At 32.5% G+C, this 23,137-nt stretch overlaps 1 protein-coding gene across 1 annotated transcript in view; it reads right to left on the bottom strand.

The window, feature by feature from the left end:
* SKOR2 (SKI family transcriptional corepressor 2) overlaps positions 1 to 23,137 on the bottom strand; it is a 45,101-nt gene that overhangs the window by 14,603 nt on the left and 7,361 nt on the right. The window contains exons 4-5 of the mRNA XM_051996258.1: positions 12,083 to 12,148; positions 11,605 to 11,703 (exon numbers count right to left, since the gene is read on the bottom strand). Coding sequence (XP_051852218.1) covers positions 11,605 to 11,703; positions 12,083 to 12,148 — 165 coding nt within the window. The remainder of the gene's footprint in view (positions 1 to 11,604; positions 11,704 to 12,082; positions 12,149 to 23,137) is intronic.

Raw genomic sequence — 23,137 nt, 5'->3', positions numbered from 1 at the left:
ATATCCTTTCCCATCCAGAAACATTGCTGACTTGATCAATATTTTTAAAGCAATTTGTTGAAGTTTCACTTCCTCCTTGAAGTCTTCCCAGGTTAACCATTTCTGGCTCTGACCAGTATCACTACTCTAGGAAATAGTTTAGTGTTTATAAGTCACCATGAGTTATGTGAAGAGTATGTGGCTTACTGGATAGGATGCTGACTTCAGAAGCAAGGAGAACTTGGTTCAAGTCTAATTGACTTCGTGATAGTGGGCAAATCACTTAATCTCTTAGATTCCCTATGCAAGTCTTAAAAAGAAGATGTTAACCAGTAGAAAAAAGATTAGTTGAAAAGATTTCCTCATCTGAGGTTCTCTATGCCAATGAAATCACAGATCTTGACCATTTCTAGAAATATTTTTATCACTTATGCATAGGTTTCTCTCCCCCATTAATATTTAAGTTCCTTAAAGGCAAGAATCATGTGTTTGCCTTTCTAAACTCTAAATGCTTTCTACATTGAAGTATAAGTATTTATTTTTGCCCACATTTGCCTTAATTTCACATTGGCATTTTCCTCTGAGAATTCATACATTCAGTTCTTTTGGATCATAGACTATCAGCATTGAAGGGATCTTAGTAACCATCTAGTGCTGTTCCCCTCCCAGTTTGCAAATGAGGAAACAATGTCATAGAGATCAACTTTCCTAAGTAATTCAATTAATAAGGGACATTTAGCCAAAAAATATTTAAGAATCTACTACGTGGTAGTCACTGTGCTAAACTGGGATTGGACTCAAGTCTTCTGACTACAAATCTAGCACTTCTAAGGTATGTGTGCAAAACATTCTTTAGAGTGTTCATGCAGGGACTTTTATATTTAATATTTATTTAATAAACTAGATTAGGTGATTTATGAGGTTCCTTTCAGCTCTCAATCGATGATCTAATGATTCTGGGACATGATTGTTATTCTTCAATAAAATTAAAGGAACTAAAACTTAACTAAACTTAATTATTTTAAAAAAATCCTCTAAATTCCACTGATAAAATACAAAGTTACAAAAAGAGACATGAAATAACATTTTTTTCCTGAGAAATTAGAGTGTGGCTGGGCATACTCAGCATACTTAGTCAGTGAACTTAATGTTGCTTCAGTTATATTATGCTTTTATGGAATGATTTTCATATAGAAGACATGTTGAATTAAACTAAATTAAATTCTAAAAGACCAAGTTTTCCCCACTTCATACTCATGCAGAAACTACAAAAAGAAAAAACCCAACACTATTCTTGTCTCCTTTCACTTATGACCTTTTTTACCTGATGCCTCCATTTTCTTGCGACAGGCTTTTTCTTTGACCTTGTCACAATTCAACATCGTCATTCTAAAAGCCAATGGCTTCTTCGTGGTTAAAGGGAAGAGTCATTTAAGAATATTTTAGTCTTTCATACCCTCATTTATTCTCTCCTTTTTTGTATTTCTTAGAACTTGGTTCTAGTAACTTCATTCTGGTAATTAATTCAGTTTCTTTTTCTGGAGTGCTAATGTAAAGGAATTCACTCACAATCCCCTCAATGCTGAGATCTTGAATATTTCTTCTTCATAAGGACCTTCACTTTCCCTTCAAAGATTCTGAGCTTCTGAAAGCCAGAATGCCAGAGGAGGCTCCTACCCAGCAGAGATACTGAGCAATTCCATTAATCTGTTCTTTGGGGAATTTAAGAGATTGGGAGATTGTTTCACATATGGATAACTTTTGTACATGTGTACACTTCTCTTCTCCCTGCTGCCATTTTGAAATAATGTAATGGATCTAAATTGAAAAAAAAAATTAGAGAGGTCAATCAAACCTCAGGAAGCCAAAGACAGTAGAGGGTCTAAACCAAAAGTATTCATTTCCTTCAGAGAGCTCAAACAGATCCATCTGGTAAAATTGAATACCTGATATTTAATGGCCCAGATATGTAGTCAAGAACTCCTTGCTTCCTTAATTTATTTATCTACTCCTACATTGCTTAGTGTTTAGAGTGATAAGTTGAGGAATCTGAGGATAACACACTTGCCCAAATGTTGTGCTCAGTTCTCACAGATCTTAGGAGCTGGGGGCCTAATCAACTGGCTCTTTTATGATCTTATTTCTAGAAAACTCTCATCTCTCCTTTGATAATCTCCATAATAATGTAATATAGAATTACCATCTACTAAAGTGAAAATTCTTCCTCTGATATCTCTCCACAAACTCTTATTCCTATCTACATCCTTTCTCTGCCTGCTTGCCCTCCAGCTTTTATCCTCTGAATATCTGCTCCATTGTGCCCTTGACACATGTTCTAGTCTTTAAAAAAAATTGAAATCTTTTGTTTTAATATTATCTACTCTTACAATATATCCTAACCTCTCCTCCTTCTTTCAGAGAATCAACCCTTATCCTTAAAAATTAGAAAAAAGGGGAAAATGCTCAAAAACATTAACTCACTAATGGATAGAGCTAGAGCCTAGACCTGGATTCAGGAAGACTTGAATGTAATGATAATGATGATGATGATGATGATGATAATTACTATTATTGTTAATTGTTTAAACTACCTAATCATATGTAGTACTTCACATCAATAATATTGCATCTTTGGGAAAAGAAAACAGGAGGTAGAGGTGTCATCTCATTTGACCATGGCATGCAGTTTTAATCATTTTTTTGTTCTTTATAGTTCTTTATAACTATAGTTATAGTTCTTTATAGTTAAATTGTTGTAATATTTTTATGTATGATATTTTCTTAGATGTGGTTATTTCATTTTGCATCAGATCATATATCTTTCTATGCTTATCTGTATTCTTCTTACTGACTGTTTCTTATAGCACAGTGATATTCCATGGCATTAAAAAAATCCTAACTTGTTAAACCAATCCTCAAGTTATGAGTTATCTATTTTGTTTCCAGTCCTTGACTACTATAAAAATTGGCTACAATAAATGTTATAGTGTATTGGAATTTTCCTTTTTATTATTGAATTTTTGAGATGTATGGTTTGGTATATAAGTATAGCATGTAATCTTTGAATCAAAGGATATGAAATCTTAGAGACTTCTTTCCAGCCTCTAGACAACTGATCAGAAAGAGATTATAAGGAATCCTTTGCTGGCACTAGGTACAACTGACACTGATTGGCAACTTTATCACAGTTCCAGTATGGGAAAGGAGTTCTTGGAGTCAGTCACAAGATTAAACAAGAAGTTCCAAAACAAAGGGTACCTTCCTAGATAAAGATCAGAGTGCAGATAATATAAGATAATTATACTTACTATACTTAGTCTTAGATCTCTTTATTTCTCACATTCTTGTGGTACTGTCCTCTCTAGAAGATACCATTTCTTTGACTACCTTCTTTAGTATTCACTGATCCTTCTTTCATACACTGGATATGAAAAATAGTTGACCTATTTCTTAGTATCTTTAACTACCTTCAAATTCTATATTTGACACAAATACTCTGCAGTTTCCTTTTTTTTTTTGAAGTTCATTCTATTCATCTAGCTCATCCCCATTGAGAGCCTTTTAACACTCTACTAACCTTCAGGTTTCTTTTCCTCAATTTCTCCCTGGATTTAGCTCCTGGCCTACACTCTTCCTCTTCATCCAAACTACCCAGAAGATTCATAATCTTGGAATCATCTTTGATTATTCTTTATTATTTTTCATATTGAATCAATTGCCAAGCTTTTTTTTTTCAATTACATTGTCTACACTTTCATGAATATCACCCTACTTTAGATGCTGACTTTTTGGTTAATTGATATTGACAATAAATGTGATAGAAATTCAGAAAAGGTGAGATCAGTATTGATTCAAGTCCTTGTAAAATTTTATGGAGTTACAAGATCTTGAACTAGTCCTTAAATGTGAAATAAGAACTTACATAAGGAAAGGAGATACTTTTTCGCAAACGAGGGAGACTTATATATGTCACATTAACTCCCTTATTAGAAGACAATCTGTTAAGGGTAGATATTGTTACACTTTTATCTTTGCAACTCAGACCTTAGCAAAGTTCATAGCACATAATCGTTGCTTAATAAATGCTTCTTGAGTAATTGACTGATAGAGGAAATCACAAAGACAAAATGGACAATTTTGGTTAAATATAATTAAAATATTTAGGATGAATAAGATTGGTACAATCAGCACAAGAAAGATTGAAATGAGGGGAAAATCTTTAAATCAGATATCTGTGCTAAAAGTCTGATGGTTAAAATATATAGGGACTAGACATAAATATCAAAGATGAAAGGCCATTTCATTAGATAAATAGAGAGGATATATAAACAAATAGTTTCCAAATGAAGAAATGTATATGAGCATTGACCATGTGGAAAAAATTGCTTCAAATCATTAATAGCAAAAAATTCACATTAAGATATATTTGAGGTGCAGAGCCAAGATGGTAGATTAGAAGCAACCTAGCTGAATTCTCAAAATCCTGTCCAAAAGTTTTTTAAATAACACTTTAAATCAAATTTTGGAGCAGCAGAGCCAGTAAAAGGCCAGGGTGAGATATTTTTCTGGCCTATGAAAAGTTAGGAGGTGGGCAGGAGAAATATATGTCATTGGGATGGAACTTTGTCCAGCCAACACACTCTAGGGGACATCAGTAACAACCACAGTAGAAGAAGCAACAGCTTCAGAAGCTCTCAGCCCATAGATGGTAAAGGAGTGGGGCAACTGATCAGAAAGAGATTACAAGGAATCCTTTGCTGGTACTAGATACAGTTGACACTGATTGGCAACTTTATCATAGTTCCAGTATGGGAAAGGAGTTCTTGGAGTCAGTCACAAGATTAAATATGAAGTTCCAAAGCAAAGGGTACCTTCCTGGATAAATATCAGAGTGCAGATCAGGAGAGCAGTGAATACATCTCTCTCAGTATCACACCATTTTGAAAGTACCAAAAACTTGCGATCCCCAGAACTAGCCCTGAGAAGAGCAGCATAAAAGCTCCAAGCTTGGGACAGTGTCTCCTTACCTCTTTGTGAGCAGAATCCAACTTTAACATAAAGTTCAAAGTCAAGAAATAGGATGAGTAAAATGAATAAACAATAGAAAAAGAATTTGACCACAAAAAATTACTACAGTGGAAGGGAAGACAGAAGACAAAAATGTGAAAACAGCCTCAGGAAACAATGCTAGTTGGATCCAAGCTCAACAATAATTTCCGGAAGTATTAATGAAAGAGATAACAGTAGTAGAGGGAAAAAATGGGAAAAGAAATGAGAGTGATGCAAAAAAATTATGAAAAGATAATTAGCAGCTTGGCAAAAGAAAATAATACCTTAAAAATAGAATTGGCCCAATGGTAAAAGCAGCACAAAAATTCACTGAAGAAAAGAACTCTTTTAAAAAAGCAGAATTGGCTAAATAGAAAAAAGTGGGACAACAGCTCATCCAAGAAAATAACTCGTTAAAAATTAGAATTGAGTAAATGGAAGTTAATGACTTTGACTCATTAAGAAACAATAAAACAAAATCAAAAGAATGAAAAAAAATAGGAGAAAGTGTACAATATTTCTTCAGAATAACACCTGACTTGGAAGACAGATCAGAGAGAGACAATTTAAGAATTATAAACTACCAGAAAGCCATGATTGAAGAAAGAGTCTAGATATCATATTTCAAGAAATTATCAAGGAAAACTATTCTGATATCTTAGATCCAGAGAGAAAAACACAAATTGAAAGACTCCACTGATCAAAATGAAAAAATTCCACAAATATTATAGAACTTAATTGTAGAGCTCACAGATAAAAGAGAACATACTCAAGAAGCCAGAAAGAAACAATTGAAATAGTATGAAGCCACAGTAATGATATTATAATCTTTAGTGTCTTCCATGTTAAAAGAGCAGAGAGTTGGGAGATGATATTCTGGAAGGCAAAAGAGCTAGGGTTACAACCAAGAATAACTTACCCAGCAAAAACTGAGATAATTGTTCAGTGGGAAAAATAAATACTTAATGAAATAGAAGACTTTCAAGCATTTATGATTAGAAGACCAGAGCTGAATAAAGATTTGACATGTAAACACAAGGCTCAAAAGAAGCATAAAAAGATAAATATGAAAGAATAATCTTTCTGCTTACATTCCTATATGGGAAGATAAAACATGTAACTCCTAAGAATTTTATCATTATTAAGAAAATTAAAAGGAATTTACATAGACAAAAGATATGAGTGTAAGTTAATTATGTTAGAATGACCTTCAAAAAATAGAAGAGCTGAGAAAGATGGAGAAGGGGGAAGGGAAAGATAGAAAAGAAAATTTTCTTACATAAAATAAACATGCAAGGAAGAATTTTTTTTTTTTTTGCAGTGGAGGGGAAATGATGGGTGACAGACAAAGTTTGAACTTCATTCTTACTGAAATTGGTTTAAAGATGGAAGTACTCTCTCTCCTCTCTCTTTCTGTTGTGTATAGAAGTATGATTTACATAATAGGGAAATAAGAGAGGTAAAAGATAAGAGAAAGGGACAAATGATCAAAGAGAGGACAGATTAATGGAGACAGTGATTAGAAGCAAAATGGACTTTTGAGGAGGGACAGGATAAAAATGAGAGAGAAGAAATAATAATCATAACTGTGAATGTGAATGGGATAAACTCACCTATAAAATGGAAGAGAATTTGAGAATGAAATAGAAACCACAATTCAACAATATGTAGTTTATAAGAAACTTGAAATAGGAACACACACAATTAAAATAAAGAGCTAAAGTAAAATCTAATATGCTTCAGGTGAACTAAAAAAGGCAATAAAGGGTAGCAATCATGATCTCAGATAAAGCAAAAGCAAAAATAGATCTAACAGAGACAATTGGGGAAACTGCATTTTTCTAAAAGGTACCACAAACAACAAAATAATATACATTTTTTTACAGTAAATTTCTCTGGTAAAGACCTCATTTTTCTTAAATATATTTTGAACATATAATTGAGCCAAATTCATAAAAATAAAAACCATCCTCCAATTGATAAATGGCCAAAGTATATGAACTGGAAGTTTTCAGAAGAAGAAATCAAAGCTATCTATGGTCACATAAAAAAAATTCTCTGAATAGCTATTAGAGAAAGAAAAATTAAAACAACTCTGAGGTACTACTTCATATCTATCAGAAATGACAAATGTTTGAGGGGATGAGGAGAAAACAGGTACGTTTAGACTCTGGAGTAGTGAACTAGTCCAACTACTTTGATGAACAATTTGGAAGTAGGTCCAAAGGGCTAAATAATTGTGCATACCCATTGACTCAGCAATACCACTGCTAGGTCTGGATCCCAAAATTGATGAAAGAAAAAGGGAAAAGACCTATGTGTACAAAACCATTTATAACAACTTTTTTTGTGGTGGCAAAGAATTAGAAATTGAGGAGATGCCCATCAAATGGGGAATGGCTGAACAAGTTGTGACATATGATTGTGATGGAGTACTATTATGTTATGATGAGGGATATGGTTTTAGAAAAATATGGCAAGGACCAAGGGAACTGGCATAAAGTGAAGTGAGAAGAAATAGAAACCATTTTAGTTTTTTGTGAAGGGAATTGATATGAAATTGGCACTTTAGAAAGCAAGGACTTACAGAAAGAGATTGAAGTGAATGATGTCAATTGGCATATGGGATACAGAGGATGTGTAAAATATTTCTGAGATGTCTGGAAGTAAGAGACTAAGAAAACAATAGAAATATTAATTAATTAACACCAGTTTATCCTGTATATATATTGTTTGTGCATAGAAGTTGGAATGTTGTCTCCGCCATTAGCTTGTGAGTTCCTTGAGAATACAATTGTCTATAATTATGTTTTGCCTTTATTTATATCCTCAGTGCTTAGCAGTGTCTGTTATATAATAGATATCTATTTAATACTTATTGATAGACTGATTGATGGAGAACTAGAACAATTAAGAAGAGATTTAATCTGATTAGTGATCTGTTTCATGATTTTCGTTAGTAATTTGATCATATGGCTACAGAATATCTTTATCCATGTCTTACTGTTATCTCAAATTAAGCATATCGACAAGTTTTCTCTTATTTACTCTTTTCCCAATGTATAAATGTTCACAAATGGCCATATCACATATCTTCCATTTGACAAAGTAGACCTCTACAATCATCAATCATTCCCTGCCCCTCTTAGTAGTTCTTTTTTTTTTTTTTTTTTTTTGTAGATCTGGCTGTCTGATAAAGCCTATGCATCCTTTCTCAAAATAAAATTTAAATGTATGATATAGGATTAAAAAGGAAATCAATTATACTGAAATAAAGACATAAATTTTTCCTATTCAAGAAACATCTGCCTGGAATCTATCCATAGATCCCTTGAAAGGTACTATCTCTCTATCTTTTACTAAGGTTTTCAAATTCTTTCTATGGAATAGGGTTCTTAATCTGGGTCTATGAATTTAAAAACAAGATTTTGAAATTTCAATATTATTTTAATATTAATTTGACTAATTGATTATTTCAATACTAATTGATTTCTTTTGGAATCTTGTATATTATATTTTATGCATTTAAAAACATTAATCAGAGAAGTATATAGGCAAAACCAGGCTATCAGAGGTGAACATGACCAAAAAAAGGTAAAGAATCCCTGCAATATGAATGCAACTTCCTTGAAATTATAATATTCTAATTGGGAAGAAGAGACTTAAAAAATACTATAATAGCAATCTTGATATCTGACCTGACAGTGGGTATCTTTTGCTGCACAGTGCCATTTTTTGCCCCTTATTCCTGTTAAGGCTCTCACTCTTCTTTTGCTTTCTTGCTCTGGGAATAGTAATAAAATCAATACTATTGATGTTCTGCAGAGGATATGATAGCCAGTGAGATAGAGAAGTGAATAGAGTGCAAGGCCTGGAGTCAAAGAAATCTAAGTTCAAATCTGGCCTTACACATTTATTAGCTGTGTGACCCTGAGCAAGTCACTTATCCTGTTTGATTCAGTTTTCTTGATTGCACAATATGGGTAATAATAGCATTTACTACCCAGGATTATTGTGAGACTGATAATATTTGTAAAACATTTAGCACAATGCCTGGTACATAGTTAAATATTTAATAAATTATTCCCTTCTTTTCTCTTTCGCCTATGACTTCATTCATAATCTCTGTGATTTCCCAGACCAAAACTTTCTTTCTTGATTACTACTCCCCTACATGGATTTAAATCTGGCCTCAGATACTTCCTAGCTGTGTGACCCTGGGCAAGTCACTTAATCCTGTTTGTCTCAATTTTCTCATTTGTAAAATGAGCTGGAGAAGGAAATGGCAGCCACTCAAATATCTTTGCCAAGAAAACTTCAAATGGGTCATGAAGAGTTGAACTCAACTGAAAAATCAGTGAAATGAAGAAGATGAGGACTGACCTGCAGAACAAAGGCTTCTATATTTCCTGTCTGGGGTAGAAGGTATCTTCTTTTTGATATTTCATCCATCTTACATTCCACCTCAGCTTTATGTTAATTTCTCCTCCCAAAAAACTTTTAAGACCGATAGATTGAGATATATAGATATGTGTATGTATGAATGTATGTATATATATATATATATACACACATATATGTATATACACACACAAATATCCATATACACACATACACATACATACATATATCTATGAAACAGCCCTTTTCCTACCCCTTGGTTCTTAATCCTCTTAACCTAAGAACATCTTTTACCCTAAAATATCCTTATGTGAAACTGGTGTAAGTTCAAAAGTCTTGGACCTAGCTCTGGAAAGCAACTTCTAAATTCAATGTGGACAGTCTCTGAATTTTAATTTTAATGGTTTTTATTTTGTATTCACTCTTCATTACACCTTTACTCATATTGTGATTCCTGGAATGCCACCTCCTACTAAAACCTCTCACAGGGATTGTCTTATGCTTTCTTGCTTCCCAGATGTGTTCTTTCTTTCTTTTTACTCAGTTTGGTTTTCCCCTCATGTTATTTCAATTGAGTAAATCTAAATCTGTCAACCAGCCTTATGGCCCCTCACCTTCTGTTAAAGAGCACATAATACACATTTGCTATTTTAATCAGGGATAAAATTGACTGCTCTTTTGTGGTATGTCTAAACCACCTATAATTCAAACTTGGGCACATACATGCCACTTCCTTGGTCAGTGGAATATGATGCAGATGAAAAAAGAGTGCATTTTATGTGGCTTAATTGGAGTGTTTATATACATGGTGATGACAGAGTGTTCATTTTAGTGCAGTTCAAAAGGATAAATGATAAGCTTGAATTGAAACTGGCATGTGTTATTATATGATTTTCTTTTTAAAAAAAACCACTATCTTGCAAATACTTTGCATTATCTGAGTTAATAAGGCTAATCATGCAAAAAGCTACAAATTGTTTAATTACTCAAAAATAAGAAACATCTATTTTTTTAACCAAATGAAATAAATTGTGCCAATACTGATTTCATGGGGAAATAGATAGACACATGTGAGAGATCAAAAGACAATTGAGTTCATTGTATGCAGAAGTCCAAAATAGAAACATGATATTAAGCCATTTTGATAATTATGTCAACATCTCTTACAGGGATAAGTTACTGATTTTTATTTTTCCTTAGATGATAGATTTATTCAATATCATTCAATGTGTTTTTTTTTCCCTGATCAATTTAAAGAAATCTAGTCCAGGCTTCCTTTAAAATGTATTTTTTTTTCTTTTGTGATGTAGAAATATGACCTAAGTCAGCAAACTTGGGATCAAGTTCTAGTTACATCATTTCCCAGCTTTGTGACCTTGGGCAAGCCCAAGATTTTACTCAACCTCAAGAGCTGCTGGTTATTCTGTTTCCCTTTCTGTTGATCAGTCTATCTATATTACTGTACACCCTGCCTGATTGTTGAGTTTCACCTATCTTCCTTTACTATCATTGGAATTCCCAAACCACATTTCTCCTCCCAGAGCCAAAAGGGGAAAAGATGGCTAATTAACTGCTAGCAGCTTTTCTTCCCTAGCCTGTTTTTTCTTCACCATTAAGTTATTTTGCCCCTCCTTTTTGCTCAGTCTCTATTAAGGTTCAGTGGTTACTACATTATTCAGTTTTGGTGAAACTGATGTAATTCCAGACTGAGGGAAATCTTGCAGTTGCAATGAAAGTGACACTCAAGATCTAGGACCTTCATTGTTGGAGCATGAGCAGTAGCAGGACTAATTAAAACTTCTTTTCTGGGTGTCATTTCACTGCTTAACTTGTAAGAGTTTACCAACTCTAACTTGGTGATACTTAACAATGCCCAAAGTTTATAATGGAAGTAGGAGGAAGGTTGATAATAAAATTCCAAAAAAGCCAAAATGACAAAAACCTCCTCATAGACTGATTTAATTTCATATGACTACACATTAAAATGTAAATATGGGCTATGATATCCCTGCATGAAGTTGTGCAATGGTCAATGGTGGTGCCAGAGTTGGGACCTACATCCTCTGACCTCCAATCCAGCATTCTTTCCCCTTTGCCAAACAGCCTCCAGAGAAACCTTAGTTATGGAATATTAGGAATTATCAGGAAAACAAAGAAATAAAAATGATTTCTTACTGAACACTGGAAAAGATGCATTTCCTTTTAACACTTGGAATTCTTGTTCTAGTCGCCTCCGTAAGTCTATTTGTTCAAACAAAACCTTCTGAAGTTCTTCTAATAAAGAAAAAAGAAGAGTCATTTGACTAATCTTTACAAATAACCCTCCAGAGAACTGTTCTATATGGCAATTTATTATTATAAGACAAAATATTTTACCAGTTTAAAAAGTGTTGCATAGACACAGAATGGATTTTGTGCAGAAATCCATGAATATAAATCAATGTAATGTATTATTTTAAAGTATTATATTACAGTGTCATGTATTGATTGATATGTATGCATTAATCTCAATTATATCCACCCAATGGTCCATATATTATTCATATGTTGCTTGTCAAGTTTAAAATATAGTGCAGAGCAAAAATATCCTCCTATTATCTCTATAGTCTTTTAAAACTATGAAGTTTTATGGAATTAAAACTTTTTTTTTTACCTTTTCCCATATTTTCTACATCCTTTTTGAGTGAATGCGGTGAATTGGTTTCTTGTGTGTGTTCACCTTAATAAAAGGAAGAAAAATGTTATCGAAAAACAAATTATTTCCTGATTGTTTTGCTTTTCATTTTCTTTGAAAATCTTTTTAAAAGATTTATTTAACAATAAATGCTGTATTAGAAATATGCAGGGTCAAATGTTGCCCTCATTTACTTGTATAGTTTTTTCATTTGAAACCATTAGGAATAAGGGAAAAAATGAGGACAGATTTTAACCTCTGAGTGACATCTCAGTGGTTGAAATTCTTGTCTTTACCCTTCATTTATGGCCTTATTTAAAAAGCTTTGTTATATTTTCAACTGGTTAAATACTAGGACCAGAGGAGGAGTAAAACCAACTCTTGATTTGAAAAATCAAAATGACTTGTTTTGGATTGGATTTAAAAAATCAAAAACAACCAATTTTGAAAAAACTTGTAGAAATAGAATTAAAATTCTTTACTCAAATCTGTGGGTATACAGAATTGGGACTGAGTGTGTGGGTACACAAGTTCATAGTCTATGCATGCTTATGCCCATAATAGTAATAACTGACATATATATGATACCTTAAGGTTTCTAAAGGGCTTATAAATATGATCTTATTTGCATATTATTATAGGGATACTACTCCCTACAGAAACAGTAGATTCTGAAACAACAGAAATATATGATAAAGAAAGAACAGAATGGACAAGTTTCTTTTTCTTTTTGGTCTATCCACATCTTAAGTATTGAGAAAAAAATTATAAGAGGAGAGACTTGAGATGTGAGTGGGAGAGAACTTTTAAAGCCGGAAATTTTTATCTAGTGATAATTAAAAAAAATTAAATCATCATATAATATTTATTGCTAAATATATAAAACTATATTCCAGTTGTCTGTCCATAGCCATTTATTTTTAACCAAAAAAACAAAACCTTTAATAGAAAAAACTTGTACAATATAGAATAGATTGTACTTGTGCTTATTTTCCAGCTATGGAAAAGTATTGATTTTTAATCATAAACTTCATCAACATAATTTAGAACATCTAATGAAAGCTGAAAAATTCAATTATTCAGATAACCAGATAATTCCAATTTTCAGTTTTCTTTCACAAAATTGATTGGATTTTTCATTTTCATTTGGAAGTCTAAGTGTTATGTAGTTATATGATCATAAGGCTTAAAATATTTCTTCTTTCTCAATCCTATCTGGTAGTTATCTTGTGGACTCCCATTCTTTCAAATACTCTCTCTATATAGATGAATTCTAAGTCTGCAGTTCCAGTCATGGAATTTCTGTGAATTTCAGATTCACATATTTGACTACCACAGGGACTTTTAACTTGGATTTTGAACTTATTTTTTAAAAATACATATTTTGATAATTGCATTTCCAAAACAATTGGTTTCCTTTGTAATCTTATGTATTTTATTTTATGTATTTAAAAACCTTATTCTGAGAAGGGGTTCACCATACTGCCAACTGGGGGAAGAGTCTGTGATACAAAATCCTTCTGGAATAGAGGATCACAGTTCTAGACTTCAGAGGTAATCTGATCTAATCTTCTCATTTTATAGATGAGGAAATCAGGCCCAGATATATTAAGTTATATACGTTGGGCCACATAGGCAGTATCAGAGGTGCATATTGAACTTAGATTCCTTGACTCTGGGAACTTACATTATATCATAGCTATCTCAAACTTAATGTGTCCTAAATCAAGCTTATGATTTGTCCTCTAAGTCTGTGGCTATTTCTGACTTCCCTATTTTAATCTGTGACACCAGTCTCTGTTCCATGTTTATAACTTTGTCATCTTTAACTCTTTCCTGTCCCTTATCACTCATAAATAATCAATTATATCCCCAAAGTAGCTCCTCTTTATTCCAGTGGTTGCTGAATTGGTACTGGTTCCTACTCTGATAGTTCTTCTCTCCCCTTCTACCCTCTCCTGTTCTCTTCTTTTCTATTCTTTCCTCTTTTCTATTCTTTCCTCTTTTCTTTTCCTTCTCTTTCTCTCCTCCCTCTCTTCTCCTCTCCTTCTTTCCCCTCCCCTTTCCTTGCCTCTCCTTTCTCTAGAACCTAATAACTGCCACCAGAATTATCTACTCTATACATAACTCTCTCTCTTTTCATTCTTTTTCTCAAAGTCTTCAGTGGTAATTAGTAGACATAATAACTTCAAAAGTGCAAGTGGAAAGAACAATAAAATAGGATGGAACTTTCTATAATGATAATGAACAAAATTGGCTTTGAAACAAGCTAGAAAATATATCTCCTTCCTCCTTTCATTGGAGAGGTGGAGGACGACAAGTGTGGAATTCTGCATACATTGTCAAACATGGAAAAGCAAGACTTTACTTGTGAGTATGGAGAGAGAAACATAGCATTATAGAATCATAGGGTGGCAGATCAAAAGTTAGAAAGAACCTTAGAGTCATTTGGTCCAATCCACATTTTACAAATAAGAAGATTGAAGCTCAGATTATTTATATGACTTACTCAAGATCATACGTAAGCATCAGAGTGATATAGAGACAAAATGATCCAACATCAACAACAACAACCAAAAAACCTTGTCCAGTAACTTTCCATTGATTCATGAACAAAATTCAAAAAACAAAACCTTTGCCTTTTATAACAACAACAATCACAACAGCAACAACAACAATCCTGTCTTTCTAGTCTTATTCAATACTCTTCTGTGATATGAACTTTATGCTTCAGAAATTGATGCTTTGTAACTTCCAAGCCTTTGCTCATCTAGTTTCTCATAATCATGCCTTTACTCACATCTCTATCCTCAGAATGTCTTCCTTTTGTTTCATTGCCTATCTGGTTTAACTCATTTTTTAATGATTCAACTCAGATGGTATCATCTCCATGAAGTTTTTTCCATTCCTGTGCTGGTCACACTTTCTCCCTCAAGCCTCAGCTAGAATTTTGTTTTTCACCCCCCTGGTACATTTATCATCAGATATTTAACTCAATCCAATCCAATAACTCTTTATAAAGTGATTAATATGTTCTAGGCACTGTGCTAGGCATAGTTGGAAATACAAAGGCAAAAATGAAATAGATCTTGGCAGTCAAAGAAGTTACATTATATCAGAAGAATATAAATATAAAAAAGATAAGTGAATACAAAGTAATTTGAGGAGAGAAAACTAACAACTTGGGGGGAAAATCACTTTATGAAGGACAGTATTAGAGCTGAACCTGAAAGAGAGCTAAAAGATAAAGCTGGGGAGAAAACCTTTTTTCCTCCTATCCAGAAAATTTCCCCTTGTACCAAACATATACAAAAAGTTCAACAAAGGACTAACAAAAGCAACATCTATTGTTTGGCCCTATGTGTAATATGGAGAATTTATGTGAAGAAATGTAAGAAGCTGTGAAAACTATGAGAGTTGACTAGAGATTTCATGAAGGGTAAAATTATAAAATGTAATTTAGTAGGACCCCAGTGGTAGATGCATTTAAATGTGAAGATAGGAAATGTATATTTTAACCAAGATTTAATAGGGAGTCATTGAAGACTTTTGACCAAGGACATTACAAGGTCACTTCTCTGCCTTAGGAAGATTATGTACTTGATTATGTGTGAGATGGATGGCAAAAATCTACGAAAGATGTGATGAGTACCTGATTGGGAAGAAAGATTTATATTTAGGAAGTATTTTGGAACTAAAATTACAAGATGTTACAACTTACTTGGTGTTAGAATGAGAAAAAAAGAAAGAATAAAGGGTGATTTGAAAGTTGTGAACCTGTATGACTGAAGGAATGAAAATTTTAAAATGTCTTCATGAGAGTAAAGATCTTGTTTTAACTAAACTCTGCCTCTTATAGAGTAGGTACTTAGTAAATGTTCATGGACCAAATTCATGTTCATCACTGTTAAACATCTTATTTTTCAAAGGATAAGCTCTGCGGATAAGCGAGATTTCATTAGACTGCATGAAATAATGGACAGAAACTTAACTTCATAGTCAAGATGACCTGATTTCAAGTCTTGTCCTCTCAAATCCTCAGGTAACCTTCTAAGACTATAAGTTTCAGAACCATTGCAGAGCTTCACTGATAGAGTAATTTGCCTTCCTGAAAATTCTCTACACAATTGAAATTATAGCTTTGGGCCCAAAACCAAAAAACCCAGAAAAAAGAAAAAAAGAGAAAAAACCCATCCCCCCAAAGAAACAAACAAATTCTCCCTCATTATTTCTGCAATCTATGTTGTTGTTGGCATGTATAGAATTATAACTCTTAAAAATACAAATACAGATACAAACAGAGCTGAGGTATAAGCTGCAGCAATGAAGAAAAAGTCAATGCTCATTCAATTATAAATGCTATAAAGGGCTATCCCATCTTCGAGGACTACCTCATCACATGAAGACCAAAGACATATCTATTTAGGGGAAAAGGAAAGGGTTCACCCTCATTTTCTCACCAACTGTAAAAATAACAGTGGAATATTTTAAAGTCCATTCTTTCTAAATAAATGGCAAAGCAAAATATGAGGTATCATATCTTTGATGTCTTTTTCTCTGTCTTTCATATGTTTTTGATCTTATTTAGTTTCCTTCTCTATACAATATAAAAATAATAAGGAAATAGCTGTGAAGAATTTTAAGCTCCTGATAGAATTCCAAAGTATAGTGCTCTGCATATGATGAATTATGAATATTTATTTAAATATGTATACAAATGCACATTAATGCATATTTGCAAGTGCATAGACTGTATGATATTAATACTTAGAATTAGATATACCTGTCCATGGAATATAATTTAAATGCTCTTGATGCACAAATGAAAGTATTTCTCTATAACTTAAGCACTAGTTTTCACTGTATTTAGTTTTAATGAGGAATTTTATTCTTTGAAAACTATACTTCAGTCATCATCTTCTATCTGTACTATCAAATGAGATGTAGTATACACATCCTTGTAATATCTTTAAGCGCTATATAAATGGAAACTCTTATTATTAGAACCAATATCCCTATTGGTCATGGGATATGTATTCTGTGTGCCATTTCTTTTAAAGCAATACACTTCAATGAAAGAATTAAATTTGAGAATTTAAATAGAATGTTTTCAGAAAAACCATTTCCTTTTCTATTCATACCTAGTGCTCTATGTGGATATGAATTCAACTGACTACTTAACTGGCAAATGGAAACTGAAGCATATGCACTGATAATACTAATTTCTGTTTTTCATGATACAGCTTCATGAAAGCTTTATTTTGCATCAGTGTCTATTTCATGTTAATATGTCTCTGCTCCTTCTGGGTAAAATCTGCCATTATAGTGCTCAGGAGATTCAGATATTTCTGTTACAAGAGGATTTTTAAAAAAATGGTTGAACTTTTGATAAATATACCCAAGCAAGCTTCTTCTACTGCACTTTGTATGTATTTTACTGGACCTTTGTCTTTCTGCATATTCTCAATCAGTGGAAACCAGATTGTTAACTGTGGTTAAAAATGACCTCTGGGAGCTTGGATTTGTTTATTCACTAGTACTGCTAATGTTTTCCATATGGTTAAAAAAATCCCAGAAGACATTAGTTTAATATTACATTAAAAAAACAACAAAACATATTTGATTTAACTGATAGTGCACAAGGAATATTTGTAAGCATTTTAGCAGTTAGATGAAATTTAAAGTGTCAAATTAGTGAAAGCTTAGGTTAGGGGGCCATTCACAAATTGAAATGTTTAGTCTCCCCTTTCATTCCTTTAAAAAGAATTCTGAAAGGAAAATAAAATGCTCAGATATATTAAATTACATTTGAAAAACTAATTACATAGACTAATAAGAGGGTTGATGATTTATAATGGCAATAACATTTTTCTTTAGAGGCCTGTTTTGAAATATGACCCAAAAAATACTCTAGAAAAATCAGTTTAATACTCTAAACTTTGAAATGAATGAAACATTTTTAGGATATAATATACAGTGCATGAAGTAGTGTCTACTGGTTATTCTTACTTAAGAGTACAGCCCCACCAAGAGAGAAAACTTATATTTTTACTGTGCTGTTTAACTGGTTTATAACTTATATATATATATTTTAGAGAATGCATCTTAAGAATGCAAATTCTACTCAGCCAAAGTGTAGATGCCAGCATCATTCTATAGCAGGAAGGCCCCAAAGTTGCCAAATGCAATACTAGAGAGAGGTAAGCTATAGGTTAGAAATTCGAGGGCATAGTTCTCAGCATTTCTACCATTTCTGCTGTTCCCCATTAAATGGTGATAGAATATTCTCCATTAATGTTTCGATCTCACTCCTATGTATGTCCTAATTATATTAGATCCAGAAAATGCAAGAGGTGTTGGAGGAAAGAGATAAATGTCATCCGTAAATCACAAAAATCCTTATAAACCAGGTGTAAACCAGGAGAAAAGTAGATCTCCCAGGTAAAGGGAATTGACACCCTTCCAGGTAACATAATTTTCTTTGTTGGTGCTGCCTTTAAAGAATCCACGCTATCTGAGACACATGGAGATACAATGATTTTCCCAGAGTCCTAGAGTTAATAAATGTCAGAGACATAATTTGAACCCAGGTCTTCCTGCCTGTTTTATTCCTATTGATAAACTGTCATTTATTGCTTTCCAATAGCTTTTTTCATGTTAGCTTTGTCTCATGAACTGAATTATCAGTTTCTTGAGGATAAGAACTTCTCTTGTATTCTCCGTAGTACCTAGAAAGGACAGTACTAAGTACATAATAGGCACTCAAGAAACACTTACTGAACTGAACTGAATCGAATTTTTTCCTAGCATATAACAGAAATATTAATGAGTGACATATATTATTCATTCCAATTCAGCAAACAAGATTCTGGAATATTGCCTCATTCTCATGATCTTGTTTGCTTTCTACAAGCAATGTTTGTGATCTGTCTGTACATTTTGATGAAATCTTAGCCTGTATTTTCAGTTCCTTCATAAAACATTTCATGTTTCACTGGACAATGGCTAAACTCAAGAGTTTTATTCCCATATTACATTTGAAAAAAAAGTTCTTCCAGCAAACAAAATAAGTGTTCAGATGGTTTAGATCTTAAAATGAAAACAAGGTTTCAATTCATAAACTTTCATTTCTTTCTTATAACATAAGTCTTATATTTATAACATATTTATATTTATTTACTTATATTTATATTTATAAGTCTTATAACATGTCTTATATTTATAGAGCTTCTCTTGTAACAATTAAATGATTGGTCAAGTGACTTACAACTCCTTTAGAGCAATTTCAATTGTTTGTGGTCTTTGTATTCCCAATCATTAGCATAATGCTTTGAGCCTATCAGGAGGTAGAAAAGAGTTCTAGATTTGGGGTCCAGAGACCTAAACTCTAGTCACATCACTCAGAGAAAGTAACTCCTCTCCTATGTGAAATAAAGATAATAGCATCTACTTCATAAGATTGTTGTTAGGATCAAATGAGATAATGCATGTAAAAATCTTTGTAACCCTTAAAAGAGACAAGGACGGGATTTAGTATTTCATTAGTATATGAAGTATACTAATGGGTGAGGAAAATGCCTTTTATCAATGCAGGTCAGTCCTTTTTCTGTGATTTATAATTTTAGATGGTTGCCTGGGGAACACTTAAATATAAAACTTAGAGTACTAAATAAATGTTAGTTATGATTTTTTTGTTGTTGTGAATTGGTAGAGATGGCATTAGAACTAAGGTCTCCTGACATTAAAATCAGTGTATCATTTATTGACTAGACTAATTCATTCTGACTTTTGATTGAAACTGGTTTCACTTTATTACTAATTTTTATTAGTCTACAGAACTTTTGCTATCAGAGATCCTTGTTTCTTAAAATCTCCCTCCACCAACTTAATACTTTTATCTTCTCACTGATCCATATTTCTTACACTAAGTTCATTCTTGTTCATGCCAGAGTTATATTTGGTCATAGAGGGAAAAAAATGCAATACACACACACATATTCACATATTTACATAAAAAATGAAGTAATTTTTTCCTTCAGGCTATGTCCATAAAAAAGCTCAATATCTAAAATGATAAAAAAAATTCAGTCATCTATCTACATGTTTGTAAATAAATGTCCACATTTGATATTCTGTAAGTGAAATTAGGTAGAAACTACTAATATCATGTACAATGGCCTAAGAGGAAGATCCAAGATGAAGAGGAAAAAAAAGGAATCAAAAGTGGTCTCCATATCCACCACCCATTCTTTCCTTTCTACTCCATCATTGTCTTTGGGAAGCCATCCTAATTCCTTTCATCAGAAAGCAATATGCTATAGTTGAAAGATCTGAATTTGGGAGATCTGAGGTATATTTTAGTTCAAGCCCTGATATTGACTGATTATGTAACTTGGAGCAAGTCACTTACCTTCTTCTTCTTCATTTTTTTTTTTTTACCATAGTTTCTTTTAGCACTGACATTTTATGATTTTTATGTTCAGCTTCAGCCTAAAACTACACCGTATCTCTATCATTGAAACACTGGAGGATCTCCTTGGAGTCATTACAAAAAGAGAAATACTTCTAAACTGTCTAGTGAACTGGAATATTAATAATGATCTTGATTTAATCTAGTTTCTGGAATAGATATTTTTAAAAAATTAAATGGAAAATATATTTGGTTGAGGACATAAGTTAATTTACCTATTGTAGCTAGCTGGCACAGTGGATATAGAGTTAGCAAGACCTGAGTTTAGAAACACTTCAAAATTGTATGACTTTGGGCATGTCATTTAACATCTGTCTTAATTTCCTCAACTGAAAATGGGATTAATAACAGAATCTATCTTCCAAGGTTGTTATGAGAATAAAATGAGACTTTGTAATCCTTGAGTGCTACATAAATGCATGCTGTCACTACTGTTATTACTACTAGTAGTACTAATAAGCTGTATTTTCACATAATAGAGCCAAGAATTTTTTAAAATTGAGGATAAGATATGATTCATGAAGGATTTTTTAAAAAAAAATAATGTTGCCTTGATTAAAAAAATCAGTTCCACAAAGTGGGACTTTGACATATTATTTTTCTTCTTTCATTGGGGACATGGATTTTTGCTCATTTCTTAGTGTTGAATGCTATCTCAGACTCTTTCCTTGTGATGTTTAGCACTTTAGTGAGGTCACAAGACAGACACAGGAAAAGAAAATCAATATTGTTATATCTATGACATGCTAAAGGATGAACTAATTAAATATTAGGTCCATTTAGCTTAAAGAAGAAAAACAAGATTAAGTAATACCTATGGAATTTATGGTGAATTAGAAGTTATGCTAAACTTTGCAATCTATATATGATCAAAATTTATTGCTGGTTTCATACACATAGTTTTTTGAATTTGTATGTCAAATATCTTTGTTTAGTATGTCTCAAGTCTATCTAGAATTCTCTTAAATTTGAGAAATGTTGTCATTTGTGATGCTGTGAATACTAAAAGTTTATACTAGAGAGTTTTGCATTTCCCCGTCCTCTTTAACTGGATTGAGTGTTTGAAAATCAGGTAGAAGAAATGGGAAATTTTAATAAGCTAAAACAAATTTTTTCTATGATGACCCTAAACGCAAAAGAGAATATTGACAAAATCACATTTAGCTTGAAGGAATTCAAAGTGCATTACAGGCATTATCTAACCTCATAATGCCTAAGTGAACCAAAGGTGAGAGACATTATCATCCCATCTTATGGATGTATAACTTGTCCAAAGATATTTAGTAATTAAGAGACTTAGAATCCAGTCCTCCTAGTCATTTTTAAAAAGAAACATATTGTTTTAAACATTTTCCAATGAAGAGTTAGAGAAAAATGGAAAGCTGTCATCCTCTTTGTATTCATGCAAAGTTTTATGTATTCCTATTGCTTTCAGAACTTAATCTCTAAGATCCTAAAAGACAGCTATCATAAATTAATTTGAATGCAAATGTAGTCTAATAAATCCAGTGGACCTGTAACTAGCCTTGGAATTAGGAAGACCTGAATTCAAGTCTCATCTTTGATGCATAATGGCTGTCCTTAACTTCCTAATCTCCCAGGTAATTCTCTAAAATTATAAATTGCTAAAATAAGGATCCATATTGGTAAATGAAGTTTCCTAACCCCAAGCTGTCTATATCAATAAAATCAAAATTTCACAATTTTTTCTAATTTATGTATCATTAATATATATAGTGTTGGAATTCCCATTATGAAAAAATTGTCCACAAGACAATGCATCTCTACTAGGACTTGTTTCCTTGACTTTTGGCAGCAATGGGTCTTTCATGCTTTATCATTGCACTCAGTTTTAAATAATTTGACGTTAAAATGAAAAGTATTCATAACAGTGATATTAAAAACAATCTGATATTAGACATGAAATATATATTATCTACATTGGAGACATTTTAGCTAAATAAATAATCTGCATTAAGACTTATTTTCTTTGCTGTGGATAAAATTTCAAAATTTGTAGATAAAGGGCCTATGAACTCCAAAGAGAGTTTTGTCTCTATAAGAATTTCATGCTTGAGTCCCTAGTCCAGTTAAAGGAGAAACACTAGATTTACTGTGTAGGTCCAATGGTCAACAAATATGAGATTTTGAAGCAACATTTGACATTTTGATACCTTTAAAATAACTAAAAGCTAATAATGAGTAACAAATCAAAGGCTAAGAAAAGACAATCATCAAAAATTACAGATAAAAGAAAAATCACTCTGATATTATAAGAATCCAATATGACTACACAACTAAACTTCTAATCATATCTTTACCAAACCTCTTGGAGACATTTAGCATTTCCCCCTTTCTTCTTGGCCCCATTCCCCCTTTTGGAGGTCATGTCTTACCTACTTTTTTTTAAATTAAAAAAATGAGCCAATGTCTTAATGAAAATATTGCCAGATTATCATTCTTTCAAATGACAACCAGTATACCCCCAAATAGAGACCAATTTCATTTCAAAAATAACATTCAGATACATTTGGAATATTATCATATATTGAAATGGATACACC

The sequence above is a fragment of the Antechinus flavipes genome, chromosome 1, assembly GCF_016432865.1.
Source record: "Antechinus flavipes isolate AdamAnt ecotype Samford, QLD, Australia chromosome 1, AdamAnt_v2, whole genome shotgun sequence".
In the NCBI taxonomy this organism is placed as follows: domain Eukaryota; kingdom Metazoa; phylum Chordata; class Mammalia; order Dasyuromorphia; family Dasyuridae; genus Antechinus; species Antechinus flavipes.
Note: the sequence above shows the minus strand (reverse complement) of the source record. Positions and strands in the feature narration are given on the sequence as shown.